General features: G+C 34.2%; 1 protein-coding gene across 2 annotated transcripts in view; it reads left to right on the top strand.

Moving 5' to 3' along the window:
• IPO11 (importin 11) overlaps positions 1 to 17727 on the top strand; it is a 79749-nt gene that overhangs the window by 12079 nt on the left and 49943 nt on the right. For both annotated transcript variants that reach the window (XM_079330136.1, XM_079330135.1), the window contains 12 exons: positions 3763 to 3835; positions 7151 to 7354; positions 9004 to 9136; positions 10059 to 10117; positions 10227 to 10275; positions 11482 to 11552; positions 12910 to 13102; positions 13870 to 14022; positions 14287 to 14330; positions 15233 to 15323; positions 16853 to 16900; positions 17511 to 17616. In XM_079330136.1, coding sequence (XP_079186262.1) covers positions 3763 to 3835; positions 7151 to 7354; positions 9004 to 9136; positions 10059 to 10117; positions 10227 to 10275; positions 11482 to 11552; positions 12910 to 13102; positions 13870 to 14022; positions 14287 to 14330; positions 15233 to 15323; positions 16853 to 16900; positions 17511 to 17616 — 1224 coding nt within the window. The remainder of the gene's footprint in view (positions 1 to 3762; positions 3836 to 7150; positions 7355 to 9003; positions 9137 to 10058; positions 10118 to 10226; positions 10276 to 11481; positions 11553 to 12909; positions 13103 to 13869; positions 14023 to 14286; positions 14331 to 15232; positions 15324 to 16852; positions 16901 to 17510; positions 17617 to 17727) is intronic.

The following is a 17727-nucleotide window of genomic DNA, read 5'->3' as shown; positions in this document are numbered from 1 at the left end:
TGTCTTTTATGTGAAGTGCTTATTTTTCTTCTATAAACGGGTGTGATTCCACAAAGAGTTTCAATTCCAGAACTTACAAAGACTTGCAGGTGTTCAGTCTCTGTTAAATGCTGGTAATAGGTGGAACTGTCACTGTCAGATGTAGGGTATTAGATGGAATTCTAGGTACAGTTTTTCTGGATCACAAATCTAAGTTACTGTTATGATACAAAGGATGATTGTCATTGTTCATTGTTTGAGATAGTTCAATGTAGTTTGCCTTGCATTGTAAGCTTTTCTGAAGATCTATCAAAAGAGGGAAAAATTAGAAATTTTTGTATCCACAGCACGTTTTAAGTAGTGTAGTATTCCTTCATTATTGCATAGAGCACTGGAGTATTTCTCAGTGTGAATAAGTATATAATTTCAAATTACCTGCAAGCATTTGGATTATTTTTTATGTGAAAGGAAAATACCATCTTTTTCATGAAAGATGGTATATATCTTTGACATTTCTGGTTAACGGGATTCTGCTTACAATACTGGTAATTAGCAGGAGCTGTTGGAAAAAGTCAAACATCATTTCAATTTTTTATTTTTTGATACCAGTAGCATTTCTGGTAAAAGCATAGTTTATTTCTTGCAGAACTAAACACCAGAATTTTATTGTTTGAGGTAAAATTTAAGTAAAAATCTTTCAGTGTAGTTTTTCTGTAGTTTTAAATTAAATGTAATTTTAAAAATAATTTTTTCTTGGCTACTGAAGATTCCGTTGGCTAAATCTATGTTAAATTTCCAGTGCAACACTATTTTTCCCTACTTCCAATTTTTCTGCCACTAATTTAATGCAATTAAAGCATAAAATAAATTTTTTAAATTGTTGGCTGCTGCTAAGGATTCAGTGGAGTAATGAGTACTAAATCTGTAGCCTATGTCCAACTGGTTTTTCTAAATTTGTTAGATGTGACTTTCTTTTGTAATTTGTTGTCAGTCTCTTGAAAAGCTGGTCTCAAAGGATGATTTTATATTTGTTTTTATTTTATTCAAAAGTGTTTCTCTTGAATTAAAGAGTTGAACGTTTTTGATTTTACAGACAATTACTTTTGCGTCCCGTTTCTTGTGGACTTTGTTCTCTTATTTGAGTACCTTGTTAGCAACTTTAACAATACTTTTAAAATATTTGTTTTTACTTGTGTGATGACTCCTCATAAGCCAGAAATCCAAATCTGGAATATCAGACTTTTTTTAAAAAAAGCTTGGAAAGAATTTTTTAAGTGTTTGGATGTATATTTCTCCATACCACAAACACACAGAGAAAGATCAAAATAGTGTTGAACTTGCAGCTTGCAAAGGACTACAGGATAGAAGATAATACTTAGAAATCCATGCATAGATGAAATTGTTTTAATTTTTGGGCACACATAGTTCAATGCTGAAGGGAAATAACTGGCTGAGTGAGGCACATTCTTCCTAATTTCTGGCCTGCCTATGACTTTCATGGATGGAATTGTGGAATTGCCTTTCTTGCAAGGCACTGGGGGAGGCTGAGGGCAGTGGTGGCAGTCTGTGTCTCCCTCGGGGGCTGAGGCGCCCCTGTTCTCCTGCAGATGTCACTCTCGTGTTATTTAAACACTGAATTCTTCCACCCACGGTCAGCAAACCCTTAGGGACTGACTGTCACACAGTGCTGTGTGGCGATTGCGTTGGCACTGACTTCTTAGATTTTTATTTTTCTTTTCATTACTGTTTTCCAGTTTTGCTTATCAGAGCTTGTGTGTTTGAAGTGTTCATCCTCATGAATCTATTTATTTTTCTTTCTTTTGTTTTGTCTGCAATGGCAAAAACTTAATTACAGCATTTTTATTTATAGTAGGTAATGAACTGAATCCTTGCTGCTCTTAGACTGTGCATATGATCAGTTTAATATAATTACAATTATGAAAAAGTGTTTAAGGCCAGGGGTCTTATAAGCCCACAAAATAAATGAAGTCATATATTAAAGCAGAGGGGTTTTTTGTTTACAAACTAGGTTTTAGGCGTTTTCTATTGTCTCTGAAACTGAGGCTTTATACAATCTACAATCTAAAATGTAATTGAGAATAGATTTTAAAATTTCATTAATAGGAGCTTTTCGGTTTTAGAAACTACTTTGGGGATGCCTGTATGTGTGGAAATTATATACTGCATTTTCACATTATAGAAGAAAAACTCAAAATCCCACAAAAATTTATTTTTCTGGAACATCACCTTGTGGCCTTAGATTAATAAATTAAATAATTACATGCAGAAAAGCTTTTACTGTCACAGGAATCACTCTATATTTTAACCAAAATCTTTTTAGGCATAATATAATTTTATGCGGAAAAAATCTTAAAGCCTGTGTCTTAATTTAAAAAATAAAATCTGGATGCTGCAATTACCTTGGAAAATAAGACTAAGTGTAGAGTTCTGAGTCACCAGTGAACCAATGAATTGTCCCCCTTTTGTCATATACTTCAAATGCTAAGTCTGAGGTAGGAAATGCTGAGTACTTGTGTTTTGTTCAGGGCTAAAGAGAAAGTGAAAACTAGAATATTTTTGCAAATGTTTGTTCTTATGGCAATTTCTGCCTCTATTCTTTTATTATTTTGAGTTTTATATTTAGTATTTATCTAGATTAGTGTGAAACTTATGCTTTAGGGAGCTTTAGACATAATTTTGAATCTCAGTATATAAAACTAGCTGGTTATTATCTGTGCCTGAGGTCAGACAAGAGGAAGTGGTTGTGTTGGTGTATTTAATCTTCTTAATATCCAGCCATTAGTCTTCACTGACATGTGATGTTTGTGTGTGTATGCTCCTACGTCGTTGCAGTGTTAGGTGAAACTTCCATCTGAGCAACCTTGGGTGATAACTTACAGGCTTTTTATGGTGCTATCTACAGCTTTCTAGGTGCTATCAGTTAATGAAAATGTGTTGGCATTTTTGGTTTGGTTTTGGTTTTCTTTTGCCCTGATAGTATAATCTGTAAATACCAACAAAGCATTTTTTTAAAGCAGAGTGTTGTGTTTCCTGCCTGGAAATAATGAGAAAATTGCATAAATCCTATAAAGTCTGAAGTAATACAGGAGTGGTATCATACAGTAGCTGGAAGTCTTAAACTGATAGAGGTCACTTAAAATGAAATACTAAGATACCACAATGCTGCACTTGAATGAAAATTGACCTTGATGGCTTAGAATTTGCCCTGCTCACTGTTTTCCCCTGCATTTTATGGAGAACATATCGACATACTTTTCACACAAAGTATAATTTTCAAGGGATCTGTACTTACTTGCTTGTAGAAAAGGATTTCTAATAGAAAAGACTGCTTTTACAAAAAGAGCTGTTATCTGATATGGTGATTACCTTATTATGGACACTTTTTGGCCATTGTCTATTAGTATACATAGACAAATTCACGTTCAAATCCTCAATTCTGGCAGTAATAACTCTATAACAATTGTATATGAGCAATTCATTTGTATTTTGTACAGTTCTGAATTTTTTCACTATATATCTGTGTATCTCACTCTGTCAATTCTCTTTTGCCATTTATCTTTAAAAAGGTCACTTCAGGTCTCGAATCATAAGACTAAAATGCCTTATAAGTATTTTTTTCACTGTTCCGTCTCTTCTTAGATACTTGAGATAGTGGAAGAACAGAGAATCTTCTTTTTTATAGTGTTTTTTATAATTACATATTAATTGATAGTAGTTTTTCAATTGAAAATAAATAATATTTTAATAAATATATCCTGGCAGTGCTCTTTCTGAAGAAGAAAAAACTACATTGCGTGCTGGACTTATCACCAACTTTAATGAGCCAGTGAATCAGGTTAGTGGTGATTGTTTGTTACTCTCCCAAGAAATGCTTGTATTGATAGATAGCTTGGTTTCTTTCTTTACAAAGTATTTAATTATTATAATAAAGTTGCAGTTTACATATTGCTTTCCAGACGGGTATCTAAATGAGATCTTCTACCGCAGATCATAATTCGTTGAATTATAGATCCATTTTGGTTGGAAACAGCATTGTGGTTTGTTTCTTTTGATGTTGCAGTGGCAGTTTGTTGTCTCTTGCTGTTTGTTCAACCATTTGGTGAAGTGGTTCAGGGAATGTATGTAGCTCAAAAATAAGCTTTCCCTGAGGGACTTTTGGTTTTTTTCAGCTGTGTCTGTTCTCTTACCCAACTCTCAGTGTGGCCATGCAAGGAAGTGTGGCAGTGCCACAGCAGGAATGAGCTGTTGAGATTGCTGCTCTATAAACCTACTGGAGCAGTATTGCTGTCACGTGTCTGGTTACAGCATTAGTGAATTTAAATAAACTTAATAAAGATTCAGTGTGATGCTGTCTTTTCTTACATGAAGTGACTAAATGTAAGCTGTGATTTCGATTGGAATAAGAATTTATTATTATATTGAGTACAGAGCTAATGTTGGGGGCACAGAATATGCCCATACTACATAGATCAATCTTGCTTCTGCTAACATTTTCATCATATAAGTGTAAGATTCTGCAAGGAGGTATTTTCTAATATTGTGAGCTGGACCTTAAATGACTTTGTCAAGGAAATACAGAAATGATAGGCATAAGATAAAAATTAAAAAGAAAAGGCATTGGAAATAAACTTCTGTTCTGCAGACAGTTCAGTTTTAACTTTCCAGGATTTTTTGGCAGGATTAATGCAAATTCCAGGATTAGAGCAATTTATCAGAATTATGGTGTTTTAGTCTTTGTAGACGCCCATTGTGAAATTTTGTGACAACTTTGACTAGAGTTAAAATTTTCCGTTTCAAATGCCATCTTTTAAAATGCATATGAAGCATTTCAAGATTTGTTATGCAGATATAGTTTCAATGTAAACAATATGACCAAATATTGCTTGTTTCTGTATTTTAACACAAAAAAAAAAAAACTATAAAGTATGTCAAGGCACAGCATAGGGCATGTCATTTATGCTTTTACTAGATAGCATATAGTTTATCAAATATTTAGTTTTGTAGTTTGTATCTTTTTTGCTCATATAAATAGGTAAATTAATTATAAAACTGTAATATTAACTAAATTGTCATTAAAACAAAACTTTTAATCAATAGTTTTTCTATAAATTCATAAGTATTTCATCAGTTTGTCTGCTAAGATAGCATAGCATGTTTTGTAGTTGAAAATGCTACTGCTGATGAACATTTGTGGAGTTCTCTGCCTGTAGTTGCAGTTGAGATTTGAACCTTTTTAACTGACATTTTAAAGTGGCTTCATGTTTTGATTTGTGTGTCCTTGTGTTATTTTTGGGATGCCATTTTTAAGATGTGGAGATTTTTGTTTGTTTTTATGGCAGCAGTAATTGCCTGAACAATTATGTGCAATATTGAAATATGTTTACAGAATCTATATCCTTTTCTTTTCCCTTATTCCCCAATAGTGTCCTAAAAGGTGTCCTAAGGTGTCCTTTCAGAGGAATCTTTCGTTTAGTTCCCAGCCTGCTTGATATGTCTGAGTTTTGATATCCTGTGTTCCTGATAACTGCACTTGCCCAGTCACAGATAGTTCATAACACTGTTGCTATCTGCTTGTGCTTTTTTGCATCACTGAAGGCAGAAAAAATTATGGCTCCTGTATAGAAAGAAAAACAACACCAAAAAAAGTGAGAAATAGACATATTACAGGGATATGATGATACAAATTGACTTCCAGGGGAGGTGGAGGAGAAAAAGAGAACATACCATTTGCTAAGAGCATAATTTCCATGCCCTCTGAAGATATTTAGCACATGGGGGGAACAGTGGAACAAAATACTTATTCAAATATATGACAGCAAATTCTTTTTCTTCTTTCTCACCATTTAAAAAAGCCAGTCCTCAAGTCTTCCTGGGAGGTTGCTTCTTCTATTGTTTATGGCTCCCCCTGACAATTGACAGGGGGGATAATCAATTATTTGATCTGGTAATAAATAGGATTCCAAGCTTTTCCTTGCAAATATTGACATCATTTTCCTGAAGCAATTCTTCTCACTAAGCAGCATTGTAGGAATAAATATTGTAGAAAACTTGGTGAGGTTCTCAAACTCCAGGTGAAGTAGGTCAGGAAGCAGAAAAGAAGGAGAAGGGCATAGCTCTGTCCTCCTTAGGCCTGTGAATTACTTGGATTCCTTGTGGGAGCCTAAGAAGGTGACTTCTTCCCCAAGCTGGAAGTGTGGTTGTTCTAGTGTGTTGAAGGAGGGAGTGTCTGCTTCACTGATCCAGTCAAGGGCCTTTTCAGTTAGAGTGGGATAAGAACAGGGAAAACAAGAATATTAAACTTTAGGATATTTGAGGTAGGGTTTTTGAGGGACCATACAAAATATGTTAAGGAATGTTCAGGGGAAGAGAGTTTCACAGCAGCCAAGTGTGGAATAGACAGAAAGAGGACATAAGAAAGGCCAGTTATGTAAGCCACAGGTGATCTGTACCTGTGTCTGAACAAACCCTGTGCCTGGTTACCACTGCCTGTCCTGTGTTCTGATTAAATCCCTTACCCATCCTATTGTGTAATCTCACTCTGTTCATCATGCCTGTGTGCTACAAGGACCAGGTTACAGCTGCTGGCAAGACTGGTGTGAGTGGAATTTGGGCCCAGCAACCCAAGGCAGGTGGTATGAGTGGTGCAGGTGCCCCTGGCATGTGGCTCTGAAGATCTGGAGCAAGAGAGAGTCTCAGTTCCAGTTACTGAGATGGGGTTTAGGCTTGCACATAAGTGTGCCTCAAAGTCAGGTAGAGCAGAATTAAGAGTAATATCTGTTCAGCAGTGTATGTTCATAGAAAGTGATAGAGAAGATCACTAAGTAAAAAGTGTCTCCCCAATATTTGTTTCTTCATTTATATGATTTCTAGCATAAATATAGTTACTGGTCTTCATGTAAAATTTAAACAAGGTATTAAGTTTAGTATTTTATGTAAATAGTTGATACAAACGTAAAATGTTTTTTCTCCACATTTATTTGCATTCAGCAAACTTAAAAACAGCTTAAGAAAAAGCACACAAAAATCTAGCAATCCATACTAGTCTTTTTTTGGTTCAGGTTTTATTTGGCTGTGGATCTCATCATTATTCATTTTCTAAATGCGCTGTGACTTAATGGTATTATGTGTTTTTTGTTTTGTTTTTTTTCAGATAGCAACTCAGATCTCTGTACTGATTGCTAAAGTTGCCAGAGTGGACTGCCCAAGGCAATGGCCAGAACTTATACCCACTCTTGTAGAATCTGTGAAGGTGCAGGATGATCTTCAACAACACAGGGCGCTGCTTACGTTTTACCATGTTACAAAGACCCTGGCATCCAAACGGCTTGCTGCAGACAGGAAGCTTTTCTATGATGTAAGTAATGTGATGCAGCATTGTAGAGCATGGAGGCTTTGTACTGCACATGCTTGCTTCTTTCTGAGTTTAGCTGGCATTAATAGTATGTCTGTGGACTTAAATGTCTGCCTTTGGAACAGAAATGCTCTTATGTTGTGGGTATCTGTGTACTGTGGAATAACTGGAAGCCAGTTTCTGTGTAAGATGTTTGAGACGTGTATTAATTTTGCATACAGCTTGAACATGTCTTAATTTGTGTAAAGAAGCAGAGCTTCATCTGCAGAACATAGTGTCTGTATATCAACCTTATGATGTACATAATCTTACTTTTGTAGGAATTTACAGAGTGTTTTTGGAAGTGTGTTCTGAATTCTTACGTCAATATAGTCATCAAGAAATACTAGGGTTTAAACTTCTACACTGCCATATTTTAGTTTTTTATCGTCAGCAGAAATGTGTTTGAGGTTTTTCCAGGCCATCTCTTCAGGTTAGTTAAAATGCCAGATCTCATGTCATTCAGGTGTAAAAATCCACCGATAAGAACACAGATGTAACTTTGGCTGCAGGCCCTGCATCTCCAAACCCATTTGGAGTTGGGCGATGATGTAGAGCAGTTAACTGAATTTAGTGAGTTGAGTTAACAGTTTTTCCAAACGTGTTACTCTTGAATTTTTGAAATTTTAGTTTATTTCTTCATTTTAAAGGAAAGAGTGAACACTGAAAATGAAGACTGTTTATGGAGATTTACCTATTTATCTATGTAGAAATTTCTGTCTATGTAATCAATAAGATGAAATTTTAACCATCAGGAGTCTGAGGCATTGAAAGTTGGCTTGTCAATAGGATCTTTACTAACCTTAGTCAAAGCAACCGAATAAACAGGTCATGTGCTTTGGACTCCATTTATGCAAGCTGTAGCAGACTAATACGGAAATCTGCAATTATGAAGCTGTTAAGTGCTATCACAACTGAGTGAGAAAACCTTTATATTCTGTTTGTAATTCATATATCTTTATTAGTTAAGCATTGTGTGTGAACTGTAATGTGAATTAAGTTTCAGATTTGTTCAGTTCTATCTGATGAGAAACTATTTGTTATTCTGTGTTTTAAAAATTTTGATGGAAAAAGTCAGTGTTTGCAGCTAGATCTACAAAGTAAAGCTAGTTGTGGAGTAAGCATTGTTCAATACTATTGTACCTGTAACTGCTAAGTGTATCCCAAGTAAGCTGATTCAGACATTAATTTAACTGTAAAATGTTGTCTTTGTGGAGGAAGAGGTGATGAGAAAAAATGGTAATATTTTGGAGAGTTTTACTGTATTATACACCAGCAGCTGTATTTACTGAAAATCAGGTAAAGAAGGAACCCTAAATAGTTTTCTTTAAGGTGAGAGGTATAGTAGTCCCCCCAAGTAGTTGGGGAAACCAGTAAGTCTATTATAACATCCTCAAATGAAGGCAAGGTATTTTTCTGGAAAATATTTTTTATTAGTTCAACTCATTACAACAAAGAAGAGAATTAAACATTGTTTACATTGTGGCCAGTGATACCCACAAGAAGCTAGATTAAATATTTTAATTGTCTAAACCAGCCTTTAAAATTTAGTGATATATTATGGCATAGCAGAATTCAGGAAACAAAATATATTCATGATCTTCCTTTTTCAGCTTACATCAAGCATTTATAGCTTTACCTGTTCCTTGTGGAATCATCATACAGATACATTCCTGCAGCAGATTTGCACAGGGGATGAGGCTGCAGCTGCAAATTCACTAGAAAGGACCTTGTTGTCATTGAAAGGTAAATAATATAGATTGATGTTAAGTGTAAGGAATGAAAAAACTTTGTTCCCAGGGAATGTGTAGAACTTCTTTGGTGAATAGTTCCCATTCTCTAACAAAACCATGCCCATTGGGAATAACTGTATTCTTGATTTATGCTGCCTGTGCAGAAAGAGGATTGCTCATGCAGGAGGGAAAGAGAGTAGTCTTGTTTCTCAGTATGTGTGAAGCTGTGCATTGCACTGTGCACGTTGTAAGAAGTCAATGTCCAAGAGTTTGGAAAGTGGGTGGCAAAGCAGGATGCTTTCTTACATGTATTGTAATTTAAGCTTGCATGTCTTTAGCACGTAATTGAGGAAGCTGAGCTACAAGTTTCATTTCATTAACTTCACCCTGTGTCCAGTAAAAAGCTAGCCTTAGTTAGCTTATGTGTCAGGCTGGTGCTCAAAGGCTTATGAGTGGAGTAAATTCATATCCTGACTACTTGGCTGCATTGAGCAACTGAGATTTTTGTATGCAATGCTTGCAATGTAGATCATACGTGTCCTGAATTGTTTCAGAAGATGCAACGTGCAGCTTTTCTGGGTTACTGGCAGTGATAAACCTGAGGGAATTTACAAGTGGCTTATGGGCCTTACTTGACTGTACTTGGCCCTTTTCCTACTGCAGGATCTTTTGGGACTGGAATGCTTAGAGTTTTGGCAGAATTCTTCCTGACTGAGTAATTCTTGGAGTTCTCTTCATTATTGTACACAAGGCATATTTTAAAGTAATTTCAACAAGGTGTATGCTAGGTATGGATGAGGCATCCAAAATCTAAAACTACATGTACTTTAAAGCATTGAGTTGAAAGAAATGCTTGGAAAGTGGAATTGCAACTGTGTTCTGGAATTTGTGGAAACAAGAACTAATAAATAGTTACACAAGTAATTTTTTCCCAGTGCTTCGGAAACTAACGGTCCATGGCTTTGTAGAACCTCATTGGAATGCAGAGGTGATGGTAAGTGCATTTCTAGCTCTAGATTAGAAATCTTCTGTGATGATTTCAGATGTTCTCATAATACAGTGCAGAATAAGCTTCATCTTTCAAAGACATGTTTGTTTTTCAGGGTTTTCTACATGCTGTGTTTGAGCGGCTGAAACAGTTTCTGGAGTGTAGTAAGTATCTGATTAACAATTTTTCATTGTTAAACATTAGAAACTGAATGCAAGTATACAGGCTAGTGCATCACCAATAAACCTTTAGTTGCAAGGTATTTTTCTATAAGTTGGAACTATTTCTTTAAATGCTGCTGAAACTATCAAAGAAGAATTCAGAAAAAGTGTCTTTTTATATCAATGGGCTAAAATCACACCAGAATTTTATTTGGTGTCATACTTCAACAAAACATACTTCACTTTTTTATGAAAACAGATTTTAAACTGAATAGGAAGAATTTTTAAAAATAAGTTACATGAAATTTTGATGAAGTTCCTGGGTTCAGGAACCTGTACTTTGGAAAGAAGGGTGATCTGGGCCTTGGTCCTCATTTTTAGAAGAGATGGAAACTTCCCCAGTTTGCCACTTTCCCTGTACCACAGTCAGGCTCCTTAGGGCTCTTTCATTTTTGAGAAAATGAGCAGAGTTTGAATAGAAGAAATCGAAGGCTGTCCTGTACTAAAGTTTCCTATTTATTGTAGTCCCCCAGAATATGAGGACTTTAGGGTTTCTGTGCTCTAAGACAAGAACTGAGCTGAACCTTCCCATTTTCATTTTTCTAATCAGTAACTTGTTTTGCAAAAGCAGGTACAAGTACCTTATACGATTAGTGTTTACATTTACTATATCATGTTTCTGCCTGTGTGCCTTCAATATAGCCCTTTGTGGTTTTTCCTTTGCTTTATAAAGGTTTTATCTGGTTTTTTTCCCAATTTGGAATGTTTTCTAATGTCCATAATAAATTGTTCTTTAAGATGGAGTTTCTAGGAAAGCACATAATAGTATGTGGTAATAGTTTTATTAAGAGAACATCTTTATATTTTCAATGAATAATTGTTTTTTGTCTATACTAGCATTTGCTTGCATTATTTTAACTGCCTTTTATTACTGAATTTTCTGTAATGATGTCACAGTTGTTATAGCCTGATCAAGTGCAGTGAATTTCAGTGCAGTTGAGAGAAACAGTTTAAGATTTTTTATTCCTGGTACTCATTACCTTGAATTTGATTTGGAATTGACTTTGCCCTAGAACTTTCAGACTTAACTTAATCTTTTAACTGCAGTAAAAATAAGTTCTTCTCCAGTGTTAATTATTTAAAACTTAGCTATCCAGAAAGAAAATGGAAGCCTAAAAAATAATAGTCGTGAAATGTTTGATTTACCAGGTAGAAGTATAAGAGCAGAAAGCATCTGCAGAGATCGTCTAGAAAAGACCATAATTCTGTTCACTAAAGTGGTAAGTGAGATCTCCTTTCAGTTATTGTATAGTTTCTGCATAGTATAGTTTCAGTACTGTATAGTTTCTGTTGTGGAGGAGCAGCCTCCATCCGGACACATATGTACCTTAAAGTGAATGTGTTTCTGACCTTTCAAAAAATGGAAGGAACTGCAACTTAAGACTTTGTTATGAGTTGTATTTTTGAAGAAAAGTCTGTTTACTTATGCTGATGAAAGTTGCAGCAGCAAAGAATACATTTTCTTAGCTCAAACAAAATTAAGTGCATTTCATAAGTAAATTATTTAGCTAGAATTGTTTAAAGAAGAGTTCTGGGAGCATTGGTAAAACAATGGTAATGGTATTAAGGTATAAAGAAGAGATAGGCTCCTCATTTTATCTTTTAGAAGCTGTTATATCACTATTTCTGTGGCTTTGTTTGTTCTTCAGGATTATTGGCCACTAATTAATCAAAACAAAACAAACAACCTATTTTATTGCCTTTTGAGGCTTGTAGAGTATAATACTTGGACTTGTCAGCCGATTCTCTGTAACTGTTAAATGCATATTGAAGGTAATTTTAACATTGGCACTTTGTCTGGTTTTTTGTTTGTTTGGTTTTGGTTTTTGGCTTTTTTAAAAGTTATAAAATCTACTGAGTTCCCATTGTTTTCAAATTCTATCTAGAGGCCATGGTATAATTTAAATATTCAACCTAGTTATCAGAAGTAAAAAGCACCTATCAGCTTCACCAAAATTGAGCTAAAGATGCTCTGACACATTATTTTTGTCATGGTACTTAGATTGCAAATGTGCCTCTTTTTCCACAGACCCTAAGAGAAAATAAAGTTGATTAATAGGAAATCTACCACCTATAGAAATTCACATGCAAGAATATGCATTTAGGCATTTTGCAATCATAAAGGAGATTAAAGGAATCCACCAGTGTAGATCACTAATTGGAAAAGCCAGGTTGAGGAAGCAAGTACTTGTGCTGCAGTGGTGTGTTGGGGGGGCATTTATATATCCTGTTTTGCTTACACTAATTCAAATAGGGATGAATTATCTACTGAAATACTCACTGTTTTAAGTATGGCTGATGTATTTTATTTACTACTAGCAAGCTGGTCCCTTTGAAAATGGGTATTGTTCCTTATACTCAAAAGAAATAATTTTGAACCCAAATCAAGAAGTTTGCTCTTAAATTACGCTTCATTACCAATTGATACAGATCTCTTCCTAATTTCCTGTCCGTCTTTGGTTTTCTATAATTTTGTGTGAATTGGCACCTGTTTTTGATAACTAGTTTACTAAAACATTTAGTAAGACTTCACTAGAAGTGTTTTGATTTCTCTTTTTCTGCTTCCATTTTTTAAAGCTTTTGGACTTCTTGGATCAACATCCCTTCTCATTCACTGCTTTGATTCAGAGATCCCTGGAGTTCTCTGTAAGCTATGTTTTCACAGAAGCTGGTGAAGGAGTTGTGTTTGAGCAGTTTATTGTACAATGCATGAATCTCATTAAGATGATTGTAAAAAATTATGCATACAAGCCATCCAAAAACATTGAAGGTATTGTTACTATTTACTAAAATAATTTTTTGTCTTAAGAAACATTTTGCTATGTATTCTCAACAGTTAATGCTCCTTTATTAATGTTTTAATAATTGCTGAAATATGTATAGTGCTACCTCCATATTGATAATTGTTATTTAACTTTTAAAATATTAATGTATATTAATAAGGGCATTCCAAAGGAATTTTAAATACAAAATATATTTGCATTTTTTATTGTTTTAGTTTCCATTGAACTAATGTTAAAAAGAGCTGAGGTGTATAAAATTTGGTATATTTTCATCAACTAGTTTGTTGCACCTTTCCCATGATAGATGTTTAATAAAATGCTGTTTTTTCTGTAATTGCCTAATACCAGTACAATGAAATACAGAAACACAGTGGATTGGAGATGCAGTTCAGTAAAGGAGTTCATTTTTTTCACTTTGTAGGACTGTTGAAACTTCTTGCACTGCTGTATATGTGAATTTAAAAAACACCTCAACCTTTCATATTGGTTTTACATGTGGCAGGGACTAGATAACAATTAGCATTCTCTATGAATTTGAAAAAAGTTTTATATACATACTGATATGTGTTGGAATGGATTACTTGCTTAAAAATCTGTTTTACCAGCTGAAAGTCAGTTAAAGTCTGCTATGAAAATACATTTTTTCTGTTTTTCCCTGACAATAAGATTTTTTGTTTATTGAATTTTTTCATGATTTTACTAGACTAGTCTTTGGTCATTAATTGTAATCTGAAATCATCATGTTTTATTTCAGACAGCAGTCCTGAAACTCTTGAAGCACATAAGATAAAGACAGCTTTTTTCACATACCCAACACTAATGGAAATATGTAGGAGATTAGTCACTCACTATTTCCTGCTGACAAAGGAAGAATTGACCATGTGGGAAGAGGATCCAGAAAGCTTCAGTAAGAAACATACTATATAGTTGGTGTAGTGTAATTAGATGTTTGTATAAGTGCTTCATGTCCACATTTTTTCCACAAGTTGCCTACTGCAATATTGGCCATTTTACTTCTTGCAGTTTTCTTACATGGACAAATACTCCCTCTAGACATTCTTTTGTAATGAAAGATTTCTCTGTAGTCTATAATACCCTCTTATTTTAACACTAAACTTTGTTTGAACCATAGTTGGAATAATACTTTTTTCTTTTCTTTGGGAAATAATAGCTGTAGAAGAGACTGGAGGAGATTCTTGGAAATACAGTCTCAGAGTAAGTGTTCAGTTTGAAAGAAACCCCTTAAACATTCCTTAATTCAATTCTTGATATTTTTGTAACCGGGATGGGTAATATTTGAAATAAAATCCTTATGTTTCTTTAGATTTAGTAAAGTTTAATTGTTCTTTTTTCAGTGTTCAAACTTGCTGAAATACATGGGGATCTGTGCACTTGATATTTTAAGAGGGAGGGAGAAGATTTGCTTCAGCATTTGGATTATGTAGTATCTGGTTAGAGCCAGCAGAAGTTTTCTCTTTTTTAAAGTGATGACTGATGTAACCACTTACGACTTGATTAGTAGACATGACAAGTGAAGGAAGTTCCACATGCATCTTTATTAGTTAATTATTAATAATTTATTAATTAGTTGCTATATTAATTAATTTAGTTCAGATCAGAAATAATGCTGCTGTAGTGTATCTCCAGCTGTAACCAATGGAATTTGCTTTGCAGAGAGATCTCAAGGGTTTTTTACTGGATTACTTTTATTTTAAAACTAAAAAGTTCAGCGTGGTGCATGTGGTATGTTCCAGTTGTAAAAGGGTGTTCAGTCCAAATCCCTGACCTACAGCCAGTGAGCCAACACGAAAACAGCCTGTGTCATCCCTGCAGTGTGGTCACTGGTGGTGCAGCACCAGCTGTTTCATTCCACAGATTCATTGTTCTTCGGCCTCAGAACTGGTTGATTTAGATGCAGCCATCAAACTCTTGCTAGAGTTAAGCACAATGTGTAGTAGAAGGAGTGCTGTTTCTTGCAGCATTAATTTTGCTACTATATATTGTGTTTTTAACTGTGACCTTCTGTTCAAGGTATTGAGCACTTAAAATTTTAGCATGAAATGTATTTTAATTGTCTTTATTTTAGTAGATTCTAATCAGATCTTTTAATTTTTCAGCCATGCACAGAAGTTCTGTTTATTGATATTTTTCATGAATATAATCAGACTCTTACCCCAGTTCTTTTAGAAATGGTTCACAGTCTACAAGGTAAGTTCTTTTAAAAAAATGGAGAAGTAAAAAAGGTAGAATTGTTTAGAGAGACCTCTTCAGAAGTTTCTTCCAAATTTGCCATGAACCAGGACAAATACATAACATACACTTGTCACTATTGAACAACTTGGTCTTGTAACATCTAATTTTATATAGTGTGTTCTCGCTGTATTTTTCAAAGGAAATGTTAATATTCTAAAATTATTTCTAACCCTGCCATTACAGAGCGCATTGTGTATCTAGGAGGAGGATGTTGTAAAGGCTCTTGGGTTTTTATCTTAACTATTCTAGATGATTGACAAATGTTGTGGCATTTCTAATATCATGATGTTTCAGGCTTTCTTGGGAGTGATCCACAAACTTAATTAATTCATTGGGTTGTTTTAATTGGGAACTTCCTTATCAAATGTTGCAAGGCAGTTCATGCTGTGTCTCTGCCAAAATCCTGAGAGGGAAAAAAAAAACTTTAAAAAAAAAAGTTTAAGTTAGGCAGTCATTTTGGAGAGTCTAGATGATTTTCCAAATCTGAAGAATCAGCTTTAAAAATTTATGAGTTTTCTGTATGAAGACTGAATTATTCATAGGTTGAGGAGTGATTAATATTTTCTTTGTTTTACTTCGTGATTCTTTGCCCATAAACTAAGTTTTATAATTTCCTGGAAAGATCATAAGTGGGAGTGGCTTTCTTTGCCCCTGTTATTTCAGCTCAGGTTGTTTTTCCCTGGTTGTCTTAGTTGAATTACAATATTTTGTACTCAAGCTTATGAGAAAAGATCATTACATTCTATTAAAATAAAATAAATGCTCATTTTCTGAGAGTTGTTTCTGACTTCACAAATCAAACATAAAGCACTTTGTGTATGTAAGTTTTGGGATGGCTTGTTGTCCTATCATATGGGGAGTAGTAAACGATTCCTTATAATAGACATGACAGTCAATGTGGTTTTGTTTTCCAAAAATTGCATAAGTTAATACTACCATGCTGAAAGGTATGCTAGTACTTTTAAATTCTTCTGGGGCACCTAGCAGTTTTCTTATACTCTTCATGTTTTCAAATTGAAATTTACTGTTGAAGTACTAGATGTTATGAAGAATCCATTAATTCTTAAAATTTCAGAAAATATTAACTTTCAGGCACACATGTATAAAAAATCAGGGAACTAGGTTTAGGACCCTTTGGATGTAGTACTATGAGGTTGGCAGTTGTCAGCAATTTGCAGGTTTTCAGTCTGTTCATTTAAAATACTTGCTTCTGACTTAAGTGTATGTTGTTATTAAAATGTTCGTTGTTTGTTATTAAAAATGTTCTCCAAAGAAGTAAGTCAGAAATAGGATGTGAAAGCAGAGATTTGGTTTTGATATATTCACTGAACAAAGTGTCAAGACTGTAATGACTGAGCTAGTAAATTGAGTAAAAGCAGTGAAAGCAGTCTTAATTCATGTCTTTCTTTCTTGAAGCATTTAAGTGCAAAGTTCCTTGCATTCCTGGTTTTAGTCACACTTTTTTTTTTAACTTTGGCTTGTAGGATCTACCAACATGGAAAATACCAATGCTATACTGATTAAAGATGCTGGTAAATTAAGTTTTACTTTATCTTTGAAGTAACAGAGTATTTGTGTATGTGTTTTACTTCTCAAAAGTTTCATGAAGGATTTGCAAGTTTTTTTTTTAAGTAATTTGGAAAGTGGGACCTAAATCCTAATTCTCCTTTCATTGATGTTGACTTTCACTTTTGAAAATGTTAATGTAAAAACACACTGGTTTTTGGCTTTTTTCTGAAACAAGTAATCTCCTTTACTGTCCTGTTCTTTCTGCTCTGCCAAGTATTTGCCTTTAGTATATTCATGGAGATACTCTGTCCATTTTATTAGTGAGGAGATTTTATGGCAAAAGAGTCATTGTTTCTAATGCAACTCTCTTTGATGATAGAATAAGATCCTTGTATTTCTTTTGGCTTCTTTCTATTTTCTTCTGTAATATCTTTTTTTTACTAATAATTTTCACTGGAGTTCCTTTCACCATGATCTGATAAAACTTTCTATAGAAAGATATGCTTTAATTTTGTTTTCTTTATTATGTTCAGGTTACCAAAATGTGGTTTGAATATTAAGCTAGTCTAATTATTTAGTATTAAAAAATCAGCATTTAAGCAAACAATAAGCATAACTATTGTTTTTCCCCAGTGTATAATGCGGTTGGACTGGCTGCTTATGAACTATTTGATAGTGTGGATTTTGATCAATGGTTTAAAAATCAACTATTAGCAGAACTACAGGTTTCTCATGACAGGTAAACACTTTGGTTTGTTATGCATTCATCATTTAAATGCAAACTGTTGATACAAATCTGGTAAGATATAATGCCTAATAATTGCAGAGTTGAAAAATACTCAACCTTGAA

Source organism: Erithacus rubecula (genome assembly GCF_903797595.1).
Source record: "Erithacus rubecula genome assembly, chromosome: Z".
NCBI lineage: Eukaryota > Metazoa > Chordata > Aves > Passeriformes > Muscicapidae > Erithacus > Erithacus rubecula.
The sequence above is the reverse complement of the archived record's forward strand: the minus strand, read 5'-3'. Positions and strand labels throughout refer to the sequence as shown.